The sequence below is a fragment of the Ctenopharyngodon idella genome, chromosome 1 (genome assembly GCF_019924925.1).
Source record: "Ctenopharyngodon idella isolate HZGC_01 chromosome 1, HZGC01, whole genome shotgun sequence".
NCBI lineage: Eukaryota > Metazoa > Chordata > Actinopteri > Cypriniformes > Xenocyprididae > Ctenopharyngodon > Ctenopharyngodon idella.
Genome location: NC_067220.1, coordinates 21497789 through 21518914, shown reverse-complemented (window position 1 = coordinate 21518914; position 21126 = coordinate 21497789). Strand labels below are relative to the sequence as shown.

At 37.8% G+C, this 21126-nt stretch overlaps 1 protein-coding gene across 3 annotated transcripts in view; it reads left to right on the top strand.

Annotated features, from left to right (window-relative positions):
- Positions 1-9574: 9574 nt before the first annotated feature.
- Positions 9575-21126, top strand: part of sh3d19 (SH3 domain containing 19) — a 32846-nt gene continuing 21294 nt past the window's right edge. Inside the window, exons 1-4 of one of the 3 annotated variants that reach the window (XM_051905434.1) lie at positions 9575-9855; positions 17559-17675; positions 18379-18444; positions 19249-19288. In XM_051905434.1, coding sequence (XP_051761394.1) covers positions 9780-9855; positions 17559-17675; positions 18379-18444; positions 19249-19288 — 299 coding nt within the window. In that variant the 5' untranslated portion in view covers positions 9575-9779. The remainder of the gene's footprint in view (positions 9856-17558; positions 17676-18378; positions 18445-19248; positions 19289-21126) is intronic. The other 2 variants (XM_051905442.1, XM_051905451.1) reach the window with 2 other exon arrangements.

The window sequence follows — 21126 nt, the reverse complement described above, 5'->3', positions numbered from 1 at the left end:
CCCGCCCCGACTCTCTAGACCCGACCTGTGATTGGCTGCTGCTTGGGCGATCGCTCACTCTTATTTTGAATAATTTATTTTAAACGTCTCTATCAGTGCGTCTTAAAAATAAAATAAAATGAAATAAAACAAAAACATTCATAATAGTGCGTGCGTAGAAACATCCCAAGTGATGGCGTATACCCACAAACAGTAATAATATCTACAAACCTGGGTAATTGTTAAAAAGGCCTATCTTTGTTTTTGAATAGGCTATAGCCTATAATTTCGCCATATAAATAAACTAAGTGTAGGCTAATGTCTTGACTTGTTATTCTAACACACTCCTATTTGAAGTTTTAAATATAGTAAATATTCAATGAGCCTACATCAAATTTCAATGAAACATACTATTCAGTAATTACTATTTATAGATGGTTCCATTCTGTAGCAAGTCACACACACAGCTACAGCAATACATATTCCCATTTTTTAATGTCATATCTGTCTTTCAACTAAATTAAAGTCAGTGTTGTTACCCTTCATTGGGTTGAGGATGTTCAGGCATTAAATGTGGTAATATGTACTGTCTCCTTTTCAGCTTTAATAAACATTTCAAGTAGACAGTATTGTAAAAAAAAAAAAAAAAAAAAATAGCATATGAAATTATTTTGAGTTTATTAAGAACCATAAAATGTCTTGTCTTATCCATGGGTACCATGTGGGAGTGGAGGGTAGGCATAATAATTGCTGATACATCGGTTAAACTTTAAAGCACCCCTACCAATACCTTTGATTAAGTCAGAAGCAAAAAGGAAAATAAAAACATTATTTAACACTAAAACGGTAAGATAAATTGAACAGAAAAAAAAAAGTTATATAGTAGCCTACTCAAAAGCAATTGGTAGAGGAACATTACTTACAATAACAGAGAGTCCTATAGCATTATTATCAGAACAGGACACTCATTTATATCATTCACTGTTTACTGTATAGTGTATAGATAAACATAAATCAAGAGAATGTAAGTTTATTGCAATCATGTACAGATAGATGAGCATTTTATTACAAGCTATGGGGGAAGTCACCCTTACATTGCAAAATCTTCTTAAAATGGTCCAGGACAAGAAAAGGTATATATATGCCAGAGTAAGGTATATCTCAGAGTAACACATTTATATTGGCTACCAAAATTTAAGTAGACATGACTAAAAATGTATTTAGTATTTTTCCTTCGTTTGGTGCTCCCCACTCCTGCCCAGTTAGTGGCGCTAGTAAACCAAATACCAACAGCGAATAAATCTCTGAAGAAGAAGAAGAAGAAGAAGGAGAAGAAGCAGAAGAAGACTTGTCACTTGTCATCACATTCGCTGTAAACGCGTCTTTTACTAGGCCTATACAATTTTTAATTAGTGGATTGTCGAAGTTGTTATGATAACATAAATTTGACAGTGCGGACTTGGAGCCACACACACACATATAAATATATGTATATATATATATATATATGTGTGTGTGTGTGTGTGTTTATACATGTATGTTTTGTAACTTTCTGGGAAGGAATTATGAAGAAAACCAATTTATACCAGTGTTCTATAAATCTGGAAGATTGTGTAGCAGTGGGGGGAGAAACGAGGCTTTTCGAAAGAAACACCGCACGCGGACGACATCTGTTGGTCAAAATGTAAATGCGACGACTAACGAGAACAACCCAAACATGTTTGCACACCTTTTACAAATCAGTTGTTTTTATGAAAGGTACAAGTGGGTGTGTTTATTAAAATTCTCTAAAACCGAACCTACACTGTAAAAAGAATCTTTTTTTATTATTATTTTAGTAAACCAAAGTTAATTTACTGTGCTTGTCCAACTGATTTGTCCAGTGTATTTGCATTGAATTTTTTTTTTAATTAACTTTTGGAAGTGATTTAAAAAAAAAAAAAAAAAACATACAAAAAATAAACAAAATATAATGATTTTTACAGTCATTGTAAAACTGATCTAGATCAGTTAAAGAGATAGTTCACCCAAAAACAAAATTCTTTCATTATAAGCACCCTCAAGATGTTTCAAACCTGCCCATCTGTTTAGTTATTCATATTCTTCAAAATGTATTCTTTTGTGTTCAGCAGAAGAAAGAATCATACAGGTCATTCATACAGGTTTGGAACAACTTGAGTGTGAGTAAATGATGACAGAATTTTCATTTTGGGTGAACTATCCCGTAAACCTCTAAAACCTGTAGCGGCGTGGTACTGTGCCGACACTGCTGTACGCAAAAAAAAAAAAAAAAGGTTATCATTTTACTTCATAACCACTTGCTTGTCCGAATTATTTGCCTTCTTGGATTATATATCATCATGAAAATACATTACAAATTAATAAGAAACAGTCCAAAATTAATTTGTTCTAAAAATGTACAAAACTGTAGTAATTTTAACTTTTTTTTTTTTTTTTATTCAATCCAATATAATACAATATAAATTGAACACAAAGCTTAAAAAATATGTAAAACAAAGTTTGAGCATTTGAACATTTGATTTATTTAACTGAAATAAAATTTCAGTATTTTTTACTCAAGCATTTCAGAACGAACCTTTTTTTTCATAGAACATAATACACAAAACACTGGATTGAAAAAATTAAAATTTATTTTTCCCCCTTAAATAGAAAAAGCATCACACACTAGCTATAACTGCTCTAAAAAAATACAAAACCAAACAAAACAAATCAAACAAAAGTTATGGCACAGCTAGCACAAATTTAACAATATTTCTCAAAAATGACAAACCTAAAATAATCAAAACTCCAATTCTAAGGCTTATTTAGTCCAGACACTCATGAAGAATGTAGTCTTTAAATGCATTGTTATCCTGTGGATAAAAAGCTTGCAGGCTTCCGTACGTCGACCGCCCGCGGCATCTTCTGGGATTTTTAACGGTTCGATTCTCTCAAGTCTGCATTCGATGCATCCTCGATATCAAGAACACATCCGGGCACTTTCATGTGTCCTCTGTTCTTGAGTATTGGAACTGAACTTCGACGGTTGATGATGACGTAGAGCAAGAACACAAGGACGCAAGATCGCTTAAGAACGCATATTGAGAAACAGCCAATGACTTGCTGTATAAAAATGGGTCCAAATTAGTGCTTGAAGTGGGCCGGTATGCATCGGTACGCAGTACCGGCACTTCTATATTTTAAGCTGTAGCGCACCCTCACTTTTTCTTGCGTACCGGCACTTCACACATGTTGCCGGTACCAGGGGTGTCACTTAGGCCCTTTTTCTACTCGGTGAAGAAAACGGAACGTATGAAATGGTATTGCAGACAATATTCAAAAGGATTTGCAATTGCATTTTCAATTTGTGCACGTAGGTTGTGACATAATGGAAGCAGATGCATTTGCAATTGCTTTCTTTTTTTACAATTTTTTTTACAATTTTCTTTTCTGTGCATGTAACAAATTTTAAATGGAAACGCAAGGTCCAAGGAGTTATGACCCCGCAATTTTGGAATAGCAATAGAAAATCGCCCATTTGCTATTTAATTTCCTCCACGTCCTGCCCCAACCCTCACAAAATTCAAATGGAATCCCAATCCCAATTGCACTTGCATTTCTGATGCTTAACAAAGTCAACTGTCAATCAGTCTTGAGGGTGGGTTTATTGATATAATCGGAAAGTATGCCACGCCCTCAAGTGGTGGAAAACGTGGAATTTGGCTATTTTTGCAATAAAAACATGCCAATTTTTTAAACAGTTAAAAATCCTGAGGCAATCACAGATTTGTGACACATCTTAATTTACTCCAGGAACATGACCAACTCTTATCAGAACGTGGCCCTGGTGCTAGAGCATATACTTCCTGTTGTTCCTTAAGGCAGAGAAATGCTCTTTCCATCAGAGCTAAATTCCCTTCCTCAGCTACAACATCAGCCCACAAGGGATCCAGATGGACGAGGGGAAGGTGGAGGCAGTCAGGTCATGGCTCCTACCTAAGTCAGAGTTACAAAGAGTCCTGGGATTTGAACATTTCTATCGCTGATTCATTTGCATCTACAGCTCCATTGCTACTCCACTGACATCCCTACTAAAGAAAGGCCCTAGTAAATTTTCCTGGAACCCCAAAGCTTCCCGAGCCTTTGATCAACTCAACCAAGCTTTTACCACTGCTCCTGTTCTTATGAACCTAGATCCTGAATTACCATTTTTAGTGGAAGTTGATGCTTCAACCACCAGAGTAGGGGCTATGCTTTCTCAGTGGCAGGGGAACCTCTCCAAACAAACCCATGTATCTTCTTCTTTCAGAAGTTATCTCAGGCGGAGAGAAACAATGACATTGGAAATCATCAATTATTGACTATTAAGCTAGTCCTAGAGAAATGTAGGCACTGGCTCGAAGGGGCTCAACATCCTTTTTGGTGATCACGATCACAGAAATCTCAAGTATCTCCAGTCAGCCAAACAATTAAACACACGGCAGGCCAGATGGGCACTATTCATTATACGCTTCAATTTTACTTACATTTTTTGTAAAAGCAGATGCTTTATCACACCAATATGCTCCTGAGAACAAAACTGCCCCATCCGAGCTCATACTGCCTCCAGATATTTTCACCTGTCTAATTCAATAGAACCTTGATGATCAGATCATCCAGGCTTCTGTCATTGAACCCTCTCTGCCTGAATGTTCCGAAGGGAAATAATTTATTCCAGAATCTCTTCGAACCTCCCTTATTGAGTCCGTTCATTCCTCAATAGGCACCAGCGGCCCAGGTATTAGCCAAACCCTCTCGCTCCTCCGACAGAAGTCCTGCTACCCGATGTTTCTCTCTGGTCCAGTCATCTTGCTCAGTATGTGCCATCTCCAAACCTCCATGCCATTTACGAGGAAAGGTCTTGGGTAGCAAATGATGACATCCTCAATCCCGCCTTACTCACCAGATTCCATGCTGCACATCCCAATTGTCCAGCTCCTTGGGATAGAGGCAGACCCAGACATCAGGATCGCCAGTCCGCAGGAGCGGTCCGTGGAGAGGGTACTGTACTGTAACTCCCTCTGTGTCATTCATCTGCTTGTGCTCCCCAGAGTTCTAACAAGCCACACCTGATGCTCCAAAGACTGCGAAAAGCATTACCTGCGAATGCTTTCCTCAGTTATGTTGAATGCATCGGACTTTGTGAATACTTACCTGTGAATAACAACCTTAGTTGTATCCTGTTCTGCCCTTTCTGGTGAAAGCCTTCCTGCTTCAAGTCTGTGCTTTGCCTCCCATTGTTTCTCTCTGGTCCAGTCATCCTGCTCAGTGTGTGCCATCTCCAAATCTTCATTTCATTTACCCGCTGCCAAACTTCTTCCACTGCCAGTACCTCAATTACCCTGGTCACACCTAGGGTTTGACTTCATCACAGACTTACTAGTATCCGCAGGAAATGTCCTGGTTGCTTTTGATAGGTTGTTCAAAGCATGTCGACTGATACCACTGAAACAGTTACCCACCGCTACTGGAAACAGCCAAGCTACTATTTCTTCATGTATTTAGAAATTTTGGATTATCCAAGGATATTGTATCAGATCGTGGCCCCCAGTTCATCTCTCAGGTATGGCACAACTTCTGACTCTTGGGTGTGACCACAAGTCTTTCATCTGGGTATCATCCGCAGTCTAACGGGCAGTCAGAAAGGAAGATTCAAGATATTGGTCGCTTCCTGAGGACATACTGCCATGCCAACCAACACAGCTGGAGTCAGTTTCTACCATGGGCCGAGCATGCACAGAACTCCCTTTGACAAGCTTCCATTGGTCTCACTCCCTTTCAGTGTAAACTCAGCTTCCAACCACCCACATTTCCCTGGGCAGGGGAACCAACGGAGGTTCCAGCTGTGGACCACTGGTTTAAGGAGAGCGAGACAGTGTGGGATGTCACCCATGTCCACCTCAGCAGGACAGTTTGGTACCAGAAAAACCAGACCGATACCCAAAGATCAACACCACCCGAATTCCATCCTGGACAGAAGGTCTGGCTCTCAACCAGGGATATCCATCTCCCCTGTAAAAAGCTACGTCCAAGATTTATTGGTGCATTTACCATTGTCAAACAGATTAATCTAGTGACTTAACAACTCCTATTCCTAGAAATAACTGTATTCACCCCAGTTTTCATGTGTCCCGTATATTGTCCATGAAATCCTGGACTCCCGGCATCGAGGAGGACACTTAGAGTATACTGGTAGACTGGGAGGGTTGCGGCCCCAAGTAAAGGGCTTCGGTAGCAACTAGCAAGTTATGACATCCTCGATCCCCCCTTATTCACCAGATTCCATGCTGCACATTCCAACTGTCCAGCACTTCAGGGTAGAGGCAGACCTAGACATCAGGATTGCCGGTCCACAGGAGCCGTTACGAGGGCTTTGTTACGAGGGCTCTCCCTCTGTGTCATTCATCTGCTTGAGCTCCCGAGAGTTCTAATGAGCTCCACTTGATGCTCGTCATTAGACTGCGTGGAGCAGATATAAATGCTGAAACTGAGATCAGTCCTTGCCGGGCTTTGAACGCTGTAAAGGATACTTGCGCTTGTCTGTAAAGGACCAAACTTACAAAATATTTCCTGTTTTTGATGTTGATTCTGCCAAAAGATACAAGTTAAGTTTTAGTTTGATTCTGAACTGTACCAGTGAAAAAGTACTTGAGATGTATTCTGTTCCTCATTTGAAAGATTTACCTGTGAATACCAACCTGAATTATGTTTGATGCCTTGTTTCAAAGACTGTGAAAGATCTTACCTGTGAATACCTACCATTTGATGCCTCGTTTCAAAGACTGTGAGAGAGCTTACCTGTGAAAACCAACCTGAATTATGTTTGATGCCTTGTTTCAAAGACTGTGAGAGATGTTACCTGTGAATATTTACCTGAGTTATGTTTGATGCATTGGTACAAAGACTATGAAAAGCCTTACCTGTGAATACTTACCTGAGTTATGTTCAATGGATCACTCCAAGCACTTTGTGTATACTTACCTGTGAATAACCACCTGAGTTGTATCCTGTTCTGCCCTTTCTGGTGAAAGCCTTCTTGCTTCAAGTCTGCGCTGTGCCACCCGTTGTTTCTCTCTGGTTCAGTGTTTATTTCAAAAAAGCTCCTTCAATAAACCTCTCCCTAGTATCATTACATTACCATGTTTTTATGTTATTAGATGATCCATTATGCCACATTTACCATAATAGTACCTCAAACGGTGGCAAGTAGATGGAGAGAGATTTATGCACATCAAGGAACAGAGAGGTTCAGAAGTAGAGTGATTCAGAAATAAATGTTTTTTGTGATATTCAATTCAGAAGTTAACAAGAGAAGTTAACATTTTTTATGTATATTTTTATAGATAATTTCCTAAATGGATAGACAGATACCTTGCTCCAAATAAGTTTTTACAACTTGTTTTGAAGAAAACAGCAGCATTGGGGTTACCTTTTATTTAACTGCTGTCACATGACTCTTTCCACATTTACCATTGTGGTGGCTCAAACTGTTGCATGTTGGAGAGAGTCGTGCACAATATGTCATGGAGAAGAATAGTAGTTTATAATAATAGTTTTGTGATATTTCAACAGAAGTCAGCCATTTTTTATGCATTTGTGTAGTTTTAGAGATATTTCGTTTTAGAGATTTTAGAGATATCCTACATAAAAGACAAATACTTTGTATGTTAGCAAAATCAAAAGACAACAAAAGTATACTGTCATAAAAGTAGCAAAATGTTCCTTTACAAATAAATGTTAATTAAATGCTTTTCAACACTCCAATTAAGTGTTTACAGCTTGTGTTAAAGCCAACAGCAGCAATGGGGTTACCTTTTATTTGATTGCATGTGACTCTTCTTCCCCCACAGTAGTGGCTCAAACAGTGGCATGCCCTTCACTCGCAAACTTAACTCGCAAACTTAAGTAAAGGAAATTTACAGCTAGCGGGTCTCGCGCTAACGGCAAATCCCTTTCACTGTTCGCGTTTTAATTTCAGCAACATTCAGCCACGCAAGAAAACATGCAATCTCCCTGAGGGAAGACGTGATCAAAAAGGGAAGTCGTCTACTATTGCTAATGTTGTTAGAGAAAAAAAACATGTTACGCTCATTTAAGTAGTCTAACTTGTAGGCTATTCTTGGACCTCATCATTAATGAAAAAAAAAAAAATGCATTTTTTCATGCATTCATACATGGTTGCAACAACATTTAGTTTAAACTTTTAAGTGCCATTGTTTAAAAAAAAAAAAAAAAAATGCTTTATTGGCTGAAATTTCAAAGACGTTCAGTTATTTTATTTTTTTATTTATTTTTTTTAATTTTATGCTATCTATGTAGGCCATAAAAGTCATTTTACCCCCCTGTAATCTGACTCCAAATCTCAGGCGCAAATTGTAATTCTGTCACCCCTCTACAAAATATTGGATTAGGCTACTCAAATATACATCCATTGCATTTAATATTTTGGCTTTCTTCTTCCTCATTTATGTTTGTCTTTCTTCAGAAAAAAGAAAGAAAGAAAGAAAGAAAGAAAGAAAGAAAGAAAGAAAATCAAAAATTTGAGCAGTGAAAGTTTCTGAAATTTGGTTGATTTTGACACGAAATTACCCAAATGTGTTTATGTCTGAGAACCTTTTATACATCTATTATACACATTCTTAACTGCAGATACTGAAATGACATACACTGTGTGGTACAAATATTTTGAGTGTCCCTTTATTCTGTCCCTTATTTTCCTATAAAGAAACACGATTGTCCCTTATTTTCCTTTCCAGAAGTTGGCAACCCTACTGACAACAGACATATATGTCGGCTATTCAATGGGCCCTTCATCATTTAATAATCCAGGCTATAAGCATTTTGGAGATCACAGATTTCTTTGCAAACTAATTATATTAAACTTAAGACGTAAGTGTATGGTTCTACAAATGAATTTATATGCATTTTTAGTACATTTGTAGTACATTCAACCTTTCACAGAGACCATTGTTTTCTTATCCTGGCCTCTGGTGGACAACCTTAGTATTACAGTTTTCTTTTTCTTTCATTTATATTGATGTAAATGTCTGATCATTTAAAAATTGAATTGCTGTAATGCAGTTCTTGTCATGGCATGGGGTCACATAGCTATACAGGTAGGCTAAACAAATAAAATAGCCTATTTGATCTTATTTTAAGTGTTTTCTTATTTCTTATTTAATCTTGTGTTTTATTTTTTATTAGGTTATTTATTATAATTTTCCGCATTTTTATGAATACTAGCTTTTGATCAACTCACAAACCCCCTGGCCTACTTTATGTTGAGTTTGATCAAATAAACTCGAAATATTCAAAATGGTGTATTTGTCCCTTTGGCCTTTTTTTGTTTTCAAACTCATTTTTTAGTTTACTTGCAGATCTCTAAACAGGTGACTATCACATGAACATCATAAAAAATCATTGGAAAGAACATAATATGTGAGACAGTCATGTCGATTTTTACTAACTTTTTTTATATTTAGTCTTTTCCGCCCTCTGCTGAACAGCGTGTACAGACGCGCGTACACAACACACTCATCTGTTTGTAATGATGCTCGCGCCAAGCGCCGTGTTTAGTTCATCAGTTCCCGTTTAAGAGATACACATCTGCGATAACTCAAGATATACACCTGACTTTTTATTCAAACAAAACATACCGTTAGAGTTTGTTCAGATAATTCAAACATCTTCTCAGCTTCGTTTAATATAGCCTACGCAGGTTAAAGGTCTGGATTTTAAACACGGACATACCGTTAATACTAATGGCTGAAGCCCGGAATGTTGGTGGAGATGAAGAATTTCCAAGTGTTTCTATTACGAGGAGAAGAGATTCAACAGGTAGGACAATTATTACTGTTACAATTCCTAACATTATTCTATAGGCTCTGTGACAGATTTAAGTTTCTTGCTGTAGTTTCACAACACAAGACAAATTAGTCAATGAACGACTTTTTGCGACTTTCTGAAATGAATGTGGTTCACTGATTCTGCAGACATCGGATAAAAAATGTCAAATTCACAAATTTACCTGTCATTATTTGTGAAAATTGTCCACTTTATTAATCAGAGATTATCAATAGAAAATTCTTCACGCAAATGTACCATTAGCCTAAATGAATTTTCTCTTTATTCTATCAAAATTGACATGGCATCAGTTCCCTAAAGTTAAAAGCTTTTATGTTTTTGCAACCTTGTCCCTATTTTTGTCAACACTCTCTCTCATATATATATATATATATATATATATATATATATATATATATATACATACATGTATATAATTTAAAAAATGGCTCCTGCATGCTGACCCATATAGTGATAGGCAAAGGAAAACACGTTCTGTGATAAAATGGAAGGAATTGCACCCAAGCATAGGCCTACCTCTGGTACACACTACTAAAGAATTTAAAAACTTGATGAATTATGAAAAAAACTTTGATGACGTTTAATATTTTATTAAGGGTTACATGTCATTTTTCTTTTTCATATTTTAATTAATTTGTATTTTATTTATTATTATTTAGCATATGCAATTTGTTGAACATTTATCATTATCAAAAAGTAAAAACTGATGTGGAAAGTTCCTCCTGCTCTCCTCAGCATTAGTCTGGGTGTATTGGTGAGTCAGCTGTGAGTAGGAGGAAAAACAGCAGGTTACAGCTTTCCCCTATGTTGACACACAACAGGTGACACAACTGAGGAAACATGAGGCAGCAGTTGTGCTTGCTGCAGCCTGTGTGAAAGAATACCACCTGTGCAGCGTCATATGTGTGTCTGGACAGTCGGCATACTCAGCGTATTAAACTCTCACATATGTTCTTCAGTCTTTCACAGGATTTTTTTTATGTTAGTCATGTGGTAGGAAAAAGATGAACCTTAAAGCATTGTTTCAGACAGAGAAAAATATAAAATTGGTGTCAGTGTCCTTGTAACGAGTGTCCGAAACCTTCCTACTTCCTGCCTACCCCTAATCTCATCTACTTAAAGTCACCATAAAATCAAAATTGACAATTCCTTTTTTTTTTAATGGAATATTGTACTATTTATTATGAATGTTTTATCCGTGCACATCATTATTTATTCATTTTTAACTCATATCCCCATAATCTTGAATCAAAATAACTTTCCCTCCCGCTTGCAACATTTGTTTTCTTCTCTGATGATGGGCGAGACAACCTAACAACTAACAAGACATCACAACAATAGCAGACGACAACCATCCAACGATCCAATAATTTCCCGATTGACAAAATCAAGTCCCGCCCTGCATTTTTTCTTGTTTTAAGAAGCCGTTTCACCTGGATACACATCACAATATGTAAGAAAAGACGATTGCAACTTCCGTTTCATGCCAACTTTAAAAAATGTCTCCTGAAATCATGAAGAAATGCTCCAGTTTCAACATGTTCTGGCAGACTATGTTATCATAGCATTATCTACTGTCTGCATTGGGCAGCACCTGCCAGGAAAGTCCCGTGTTCATTAAAATACTTAAATCATACAATAGTTCAACGTTACACAATATTAGTTCTGGCCCTTAAATTTGATTGGTCGAGTGTTTTTCTGATATGCACCTCTTGAAATGAAACTTATGTGTAAGTGGTGGTGATTTTTCAGTGACCTTTTCTACAGATTATATTATTACTCCAGTAGGCCTAGATGATGATAAGTAACCGTCTTTGAGTAAAGCATTGACTGTTTACTCAACCAATTCAACCAATTTGTTGAACAGTGATTAATTCAGGAAGAAAAAAAACACCACTACTGTGTGTTTTTCAGAGATGTAAACTATCATACAGGAGTTTTTCCGACTTTCTTTAACACAAACAAACATGAACACAACAAATAACATCTTTTTTTATTCAAAATCAGTCACCTTGCCAATCATCTTATGCCTTGCTGTATGTTGTTTTTGATGGTTTTTGATTGTGACCTGTTTTTACTAACAGGGAAGTTATGTCCGTGTTTAATTTGACTACAGGTTTACATATAGTTTTAAAGTTTTGTATGCCAGTGCATTTTGTTGTAGAACATAGATAATCATTAAACCAACTTACTTGGTTAAATATGGGTAAAAGTGCTCTGTATAATAGTGGGTATGAAAGCATGGGTTTATGTGTTTACAACTTTTCCAGTGCTGCACTGACAAAGTGTCTGATTAGAGCATGCATTGCTAGTTTTGTCTTTTGGAAATGTTCTGTGAGATAGAGTGCAGTGTGACTCTTACTTTGACATGTTTAGTCATCAGTGACCTCATTGGCCTCTGTGTCAGTGGCATTTCACATTTAGAGGACTGACATCTGTGCTTTGGTTTGCTGGCTTCTCTCAGACATTTATATGTCAGTATAACACATTCCTTCATTTAATATTTATGTAGTACAAAAAAGAAATTGAGCTTACAAGTAATATAAATGTATTTTTAAATATACAGTATGTCTTCCTATGCAAAAATATTTGACTGTGTACAGTGTGTTACGTTCTGTATTAAAGGGGTAGTTCATCCAAAAATTAAAATTCTGTCATAATTTTTACTCACCCTCATATCATTACAAACCCGAATGTAATTACTTTAATAAGCTACTTTGAAGAATGTTGGGGTCCACACAACATTGGAACCCACTGACTTTCAGTGTATTGACCAAAACAAAAATCATTAAGACATTTTTCAAATCATCTTCTTTTGTGTTCTAAGAATCTAAGTCATGCAGGTTTGGAACAGCATGAGGGTGAGTAAATGGTGAGTAAATGATTTCAGAATTTGAATTTTTATGTGAACTATCCCTTTAAGGCAGTGGTTCTTAAAGTATGGGGCACGCCCGTACCTGGGTGGGAGGGGGAATCAGGCAGGTACTACGAGTTACGCCTACTACTACAATTTATAGTAGTAGGCGTAAAGTTTGTCTTATTTAAGAAAAGTAACCATAATAAAATTGACTGTTATTCCTCGTGAGGTGTTAAATACTGTAATTTCTTTCTTTGCAATCTAACGGTTCCTTTTCTTAAATAAGACCACTTCAATGACGTATGTGGCTGACAAATGCAACCTCCTGAGGACACAACCTCAGAAATAAGATGCTGCTGACATCGAGATACAAGAGTAGCGTAACAGCTAACTTGGATCACTGTGCCTTGATAACCAATCACATTACAGCCTTGACGTCATTGAATTTCGTTCAGAGTTGTGCGACAGTCAGTCACTGTTTGCGGAGAAGTGCTGTAAACTGAATCATAACGGTCATGCAATTGTCCTGACATCTCTTATAAAACAGCATTTTTTTCAGTGTAAACTAAACTAAACTAAACTAAACTTAAACTAAACTAAAAATGGATCAATCCAAAAAGAATTTGATTAGCCAATGGGCTATCAGTTCATTAAATGATAAGCTATTTCCACATGAAAGTGATTGTCTTCTTCCCTGTGTACCGCAGCATTAGCAGGCATTATGCTTTTTCGGCTAAGGTTGAAGGCTTACCCTCAAGTGGCTTTGTTGGCAATTCCAGAGGGAGGGGCTCTAATGACATCCTGAATGGCTGTTTCATTGCAGGGGGTGTAACTTGTAGTAGGGGTGTCATTTGTAAGGGCATGGTTTGTAGTACTGCGGGACGCAGTTGGACACACTTGGAGTGCGTGAATGGCGGTTGGCTCTCTGTCTTATAAAGCGGCACCAAACATCTATTCCTCAGTATCTTTCTTTTTCAGACCGTTGACTTGTACCGTCTGAACAAGCTCGATATAAAAGATCTTCAGCATAGAACAGCACCTCTTCACGGATGGCATCACAAGCAGCTATAGAGTGGTGCAGGGATGACATATTTTTGTAGGCCAAAACCTGGAAATGAGTTTAGCACTTCCGGTTCCATCGTCCTGAAGTCAATGGGTTTTTTGAATGGATTTTTGATTAAATGCTTGAAATAAGGTCTGTGGTAAAGACAAGGTCAAGATATTTTCACGTTTTTTTATCATGATGTGTTTCAACAAAATGTCTAAGAATCATAAGCTTTAGTTAGTCATATACCTTATTTTCCACAATAATACAAAAGCCAATGGGAAAATCCTATTGGGTTTTTATTAGAGGAATAACTTCTGGGTATAGGCCTGCAAAAATACGTAATCACTTCACCACTGTTGTGAACTCACCGCTCCCCTGCCATGTTCCAGTGAGAAAACTTTAAAGAAGCTGGGCTCGTGAGGCTCACTGCAGCCACTGATTATATTGTTCATACAAATAAGCATCACTAACTATTTACATTTTTTGTTAATTTAAATTACAAGTTCTGATCTATTATTCTCTCTTATTGTTATATTTTTAAATGTTTCAACATTAACACAGAATGAAACAATTGCTGATGTTTTTCATTGCAGGTTTTTTTTAAAAGAGACTTTTCTTTTTTTAAAATAGATTAAAAAAAACTAAAAAGTTAACTGTAAAAAGTTACTTGTTAGTCAGAGGTGGGGGGAGGGGGGTTCCAGATATTTTTTAAAGGTTTAAAAGGGGTTCGGCCAACAAAATTTTGAGAACCACTGCTTTAAGGTGTGCTAGTCTGTTTTCTCAATGATTTGGTAAGAGCTGTCAAAGTGGATTTAGCTTCTAACCTGTGCTGTTTGGCACAATCTGATTTCTGGTCGACTTGAAAAAGGTTTTGTCTCTCAGTACAATGTGTGAAAGTGTTGGCCTGCACAGACAGGCTTTACACACAGATACACTCTGTCAGCACAAATGTATCCTGTAGTCTGTTCATAATGTCTTCCAACTAGTCTAAACACAGATCAGTATTCTCAAAATTCATGTCTCTCGTGTTTTCAGCTGAGAATGGAAATCACTTTGATGTTTCAAAGTGTCATAAATTTCAGAATAAGACCCTCAAAGGCCCTGTTTACACTTAAGGCCAGTTATATAAAACACTTGATGATTACAAGTTAGTCATCTGTTTTTTTTTCTCTCTCTCTCTTTAAAACTGGACATAACATTTTAAAGCCAGTTACATAAAAATGTAGATTTGAATCCAAAAACTAAGAATGATTACCACTTGGCTAATTGCTAGTTGGTCAAACTAGTTCTCAAGACACAGTCTTAACATAGTGGCTGGTGATCCGGTAAGAAGTGGTATGCAGAGACAGATTGCCATTTACACCTGGTATTAACATGGATTTCCCATTCCCCCTTGTGATCATATTACATTGAAAGGGTTCTTATTTCATTACCATGTCAGTATGTATATAAAACACCAAAAGTCGGCTCCCATACTTGATTTGTATTAATCTCCGTTGGATGTCAGATGCAATATTTTTGTGTATGAAAATTAAAGGGCCCCTATTCTTAATGTATAGGTTCATAATATTGTTTAGAGGGTCTACTAGAATGGGTACACATGATTTAATGTTCACAAAAGTTTACATTGTTGCAGCACCTGTTTTCACCCTCTGTCTGAACACTGTTTGTTTCAGTTTCTTTAAAACCCACCTTCTCAAATTGTAGTCTGCTCTGATTAATGATCTTGCACCAGTCTGTTGTGATTGGTCTACCGCTTAGAGCATATGTCTAAAAATATAATGCCCTACCATAACCAGTGAGTCCCGAAGCTTCCTACTACTCTAACTATGCTAATTATGGCATTAGTTTTGCCATATCAGTTCAAACCCGAGTCAGATAATTACAGTCAAGAAGAACAAGCTAACTGACCCGAAAAACATTCACAAGCGCAACTTGTGCAGGGCATTTCACAGTGGGAATTCTTTAAAAATAGTGAGAACAGAGCAAAAGGTTGTGGTTGTACTGCTGAGGAATAGTATTTAAAAAATTATCCACTGATTCTTCAATTCTTCTGCCTTCGGAAGTCCAGTGGGGGAGAAATAACTTTTCCTCAACAAAGTGATAAACTCTTCCTGGCCTTATACCCACTTTTGTTTGAGGATGAGACAAAGTAACCAGCAGGCGGACATTATGCAAATGTGTTACATGGTGATGTAGCTACGTTACAGAAGTAATGGCAGTACTACAAACAAGGGATTTGAGGCAGGTGTTTTATGTTGGAGAGATTCTCTCCCTTTGGCATAGACTTTGTGCTTTGTAACTTTTCAGATTGTTTACATGCACAAGCAGCTATATTACACACTAAAGGAAAAGTTAAATAAAAAAAGCACAATTGGTCCTCTTCAGAGTCGGCATGAAACGAAAGTTACGATAGTCTCTTCTTCCCTATTGTGACGTATATCTGAGTAAAATGGCTTCTCAAACAAGAAAATGTAGGACGGAACTTAATTTTAGCCACGTTTCCACTGCAGGAACTTTCCCCAGGAACTAGGGACGGCACTAGGGGTGGTACTCGGTGTGTTTTGACAGGGACCAGGGTCTAAATGAAGTTCCGGGGAAAAATTTCCCCCTCAGAAAATCCCTGCTCGCGAGGTAGTGCTTTTTCAAAGTTCAGGAACTTTCAGTGGTGGGACTTGGGCTCTGAACATGCTGTTTGGTTGAGGTTATGCAGTATTTCATTTCAACCACCATTTTTAAAAGTCTGTTGCGGTGCGTGCAGGGATAGTTCACCCAAAAATGAAAATTTTATGTTTATCTGCTTACCCCCCAGGGCATCCAAGATGTAGGTGACTTTGTTTCTTCAGTAGAACACAAATGATGATTTTTAACTCCAACCTTTGCGGTCTGTCAGTCGTATAATGCATTGAAACGGAAACACCATCTATGAGAATAAAAAAAACATGCACAAACAAATCCAAATTAAACCCTGCGGCTCGTGACGACACATTGATGTCCTAAGACACGAAACGATCGGTTTGTGCGAGAAACCAAACAGTATTTATATCATTTTTTACCTCTAATACACCACTATGTCCAACTGCCTTGCGCATCTGGTTGGTGAGGTCTAAAAACGCGCTCTGATGACGGAAGTGATGTCTCGCTTAAAGGTGCAATATGTAAGAATTTTGCAGTAAAATATCCAAAAACCACGAGGCCAGTGTTATATATTTTGTTCACATGAGTACTTACAATATCCCAAATGTTTACAACTATTTGTAAATCGTGAGAAAATTGCAATTTTAACCAAGGCTCCGGGACGTGTGAGGAGTCGCCTGTCAATTGCGTCATACCCGTGTTTACCCTCGGTCTGCCTCGGTTTCCGGTTTTATTTTGTAGAAACCATGGAAACACCAAAGATGCTTTAATATATTACACGTTTTAATAGACAAGAGAACAACTGTTTTGATATATTTATACACAGAAAACTAACTGTTGTTACATCCGGTTGGTGAGGTCTAAAAACGCGCTCTGATGACGGAAGTGATGCCTCGCGCGTATACATCAATGAGTGCGAGAGCTCACTTCCATTGTCAGAGCGCATTCACACCTCACCAACCGGATGCGCAAGGCAGTTGGACATAGTGGTGTATTAGAGGTAAAAAATTATATAAATACTGTTCGTTTTCTTGCACAAACCGATTGCTTCGTGTCTTAGGACATCAGTGTGTCGTCACGAGCCGCAGGGTTTAATTTGGATTTGTTTATGCATGTTTTTTTTTATTCTCATAGATGGCGTTACCGTTTCAATGCATTATACGACTGACAGACCGCAACGGTTGGAGTTAAAAATCATCATTTGTGTTCTACTGAAGAAACAAAGTCACCTACATCTTGGATGCCCTGGGGGTAAGCAGATAAACATCAAATTTTCATTTTTGGGTGAACTATCCCTTTAAATACAAAGATAACAAGGTGACTAAATGAACAACAGGTGAATGTAATTCAGTCAGAAACCATAGAAACTAACTAGCAAACAGAACTCAGGCAAAGCAGAACAGTGAAAATGAAACCTAGATAGATAGATAGATAAAGGTAACTATTTCAGTTGCTATTCTTGTTTAATAGCATTTTTTTTTTTAAAGAACCAGTTAAGACTATTTTTAGAACCAGTCAAAAACACACAACCACATTTGAATGCAATCTGTCATTTATCTTTGCTTAGTAACCACCTGTCAGCAACATGTCAAGCCCAATTTTTGTTAATGCCAGAAATTCCATTTGGAACTTCTGTCTCTTTAAACTGATCTAAGACCAGTTCTGTACCTTTGTAGTGGTTTCAGGACTCATTTAAAAGTGAAAGCTGGTCCTAGATCACCGTATAATCTTCCTGGCGCAGTAACAAATCTGATGGTTTGTTCTGATATCATGATGTAGTTTGTTAAACCAATGAACCACTCAAGGATAGCCAGGCAAAAATATTTGACTGTGTTAATGTCAAAAGAGAAATACTTCCTGATTGGCCGCATTCCTGCATGGCACACTGGCTGTGTCAACATACCTAATGAAAAAAAGAGACGTCACTTTTACTAAGAGTTGTGCTTTCTCTCAGACTCATTTGAATCAGAAGGTGAGGAAGGGACTCTGTCTGAGTTACTATGCTCTGCAACATATGCAGGTAGGACTGTGTATTTCCTGTATATTTAGCTTTGATAAGTAATGTATGAGATTGCCGCTATGTATTTTAATTTTTATACTTGACTGAAATGATGTCATTTAACAAACTCAAATCAAATTACTTCACAAATGCTATTATGAATGAGGTAGGCACTTTCTCATACTTTAGCACAAACACACAGACACAGTGAGAGCAGAAACTGGACCCAGCAGGTGTGTCTGGGGACAGTGATAGATCAGTAGACAACTGCAACAAAGACACACAAAGACCCCTTTGCCAAAGCAGTCATTATGTTTTATGAGTTTACTCTCATTACCTGAGGAAAGTTAAACATTCTCTTTGAATGCTTGATGTTGTCTGAAGAAACAAGGATCCTTTTGTGTAGTGTAGTGAAATATGCTGGTCTTGTTCTGTTTGCAGTTTCATAAGCTTTAATAAGGTGTTAAAAGTTAATATATGCTCAAAATGTGTTCAAAAATGAAAAGGGAGGCACCAAAAAAACCTGCTTTACCTCTAAAACCAAGAACCTGCTCCTCGACTGAACCTGAGTGATGTGAATGCTGAGTGTGGTTTCATGATAAATTGCACTGTTGTAGCCTCCAGTTCTCTCCTTATGCTTTGCTCTTTAAAACAGGTTTATCAGGAACATACCACACAGTTTAACCAGCAACACAGGCAATGTCACACTGCCAGCTGCGCCTGCGGCCTAGTCACTGAATGTAGCAAATGTAGATTCAGGCAGAGTTAAAGAAAATGTGTGCTACAAATAAATTTAGCTCATGCTTTGTGTTTTATGTTTTGCAGACCGCTCAGAAAGAAATAAACAAGAACACATACATATAAGGTAAGATCTCTCTATGGAAACACTTGATATTTTTCAAAGGGGTGTACACAACGTTTGAGAGCTTTATATAATGTGTAAATAAATAAACATTAACGTTAAAAAGATTCTTCAGTTATCCACAGTTAGAAGTTAGTTGTTTTGCTGATTGTCTAATGCTTAAAGGTGCAATATGTAAGATTTTTGCAGTAAAATATCCAAAAACCACTAGGCCATTGTTATATATTTTGTTCACTTGAGTACTTACAATATCCCAAATGTTTACAACTATTTGTAAATCATGAGAAAATTGAAATTTTAACCAAGGCTCCGGGATGTGTGAGGAGTCGCCTGTCAATTGCGTCATACCCGCGTTAACCCTCGGTCTCGGTTTCCGGTTTTATTTTGTAGAAACCATGGAAACACCAAAGATGCTTTAATATATTACACGTTTTAATAGACAAGAGAACAACTGTTTTGATATATTTATAGACAGAAAACTAATTGTTGTTATATAGCTCAACACGTTTAGTCTTATTGTTTAAATCTAATTTTCTTGATTTTTTGCGAGTGTAATGATGGGTCAACAGAATGGGGATCCATTTGCAGCTTTTATTAAGAATAGTATACACACAGGTAAGGGCAGAGGCAGAGACGTAAACGGGGACAGGCAATGGTCGAGGCAGGCGGCAGACAAACGGTATCAGGAAGCAGGCAGAGATCAGGGCAGGCGGCAAACAAACACAGTCCAGTAAGCAGGCAAGGATCAAGGCAGGCAGCAGAGAATCACAAGAGGTAAACAGTCCAAACGGCAACAGTATAACAATCCACAGAAAACGCTTAGAAATGATCACCGGGGCAAATCAAGACTTCACGGTGTGTGTGTGTGCGTGCTGCTTAAATAGTGTGAGTGTGATGTGGTGCAGGTGTGTGTGCAATCAGTCCCAGGAATGAGGGCCTATGGGAAATGTAGTCTGAATGAAGGTTATCAATATTCCGGTGAAGGCTCCCTCCGGTGGTGCGGGGGAGGAAGTGCGGGAGCCTCACTTGTGACAGCGAGTACCATGATTTTACCATGCCTCAGAAAAAAACACTATTTTGTCAAGTAGCTAACATAGCATAATCAGATGCAGCTTTATTTTTAGTAACAGTAATAAAGAATTTTCTCCATCATACAATGCGTTTTAAAATGAATTGCATGCCATTTATCAACACAAGCCATCCAGTATTTAATATGATATTCTAAAATCGATCTAGCTTACTGCAGTGTGTCTCAAACAAGTATCTCACAGCAGCCGCCGAGCGAACGCACAGAGTAACTTTATAACATCATTTTCAACACTCTCAAATGTATATAATATGATAAACAGAGCTGCGTTACCTCATACTCATGACTGGAAAAGCGGAAGCGGAAGCGGCACCGGCGACTGTGTCATAATCAAAGTTCCACTGCTCGTGAGGCGTGTGTTGCGCAATCGCTCCAGCAGCCTCGTTCAGCTCCCACAACACTTGGTCCTGCTCTGCTTCATACTACAGTAACATTAATAATGGCATCCATGAACATGATTTCTTCCCGAGTCTTATCCCTATTCTTTTCACCGTCCGTTGAGGTGAAGACCACATGTCCCAAGATTCCGCGCTCAAACTTGGCGTCATCAAGCTACGCCTTTGTTTTGAATAGGCCTTTACCGACCTCTAGTGGACCGAAATCCTACATACTGCACCTTTAAGGCTCTAATAGCCTCTTTGAATTATGTGCTCTTTGAATTGCACTGATAGAGGGAGAAAAAGATGAAGTATTTGTGAATTTGCTGCTGTCAGAAAGTAAGCTGATTCAGCAACTCTGAAATCATGTCCAGTTT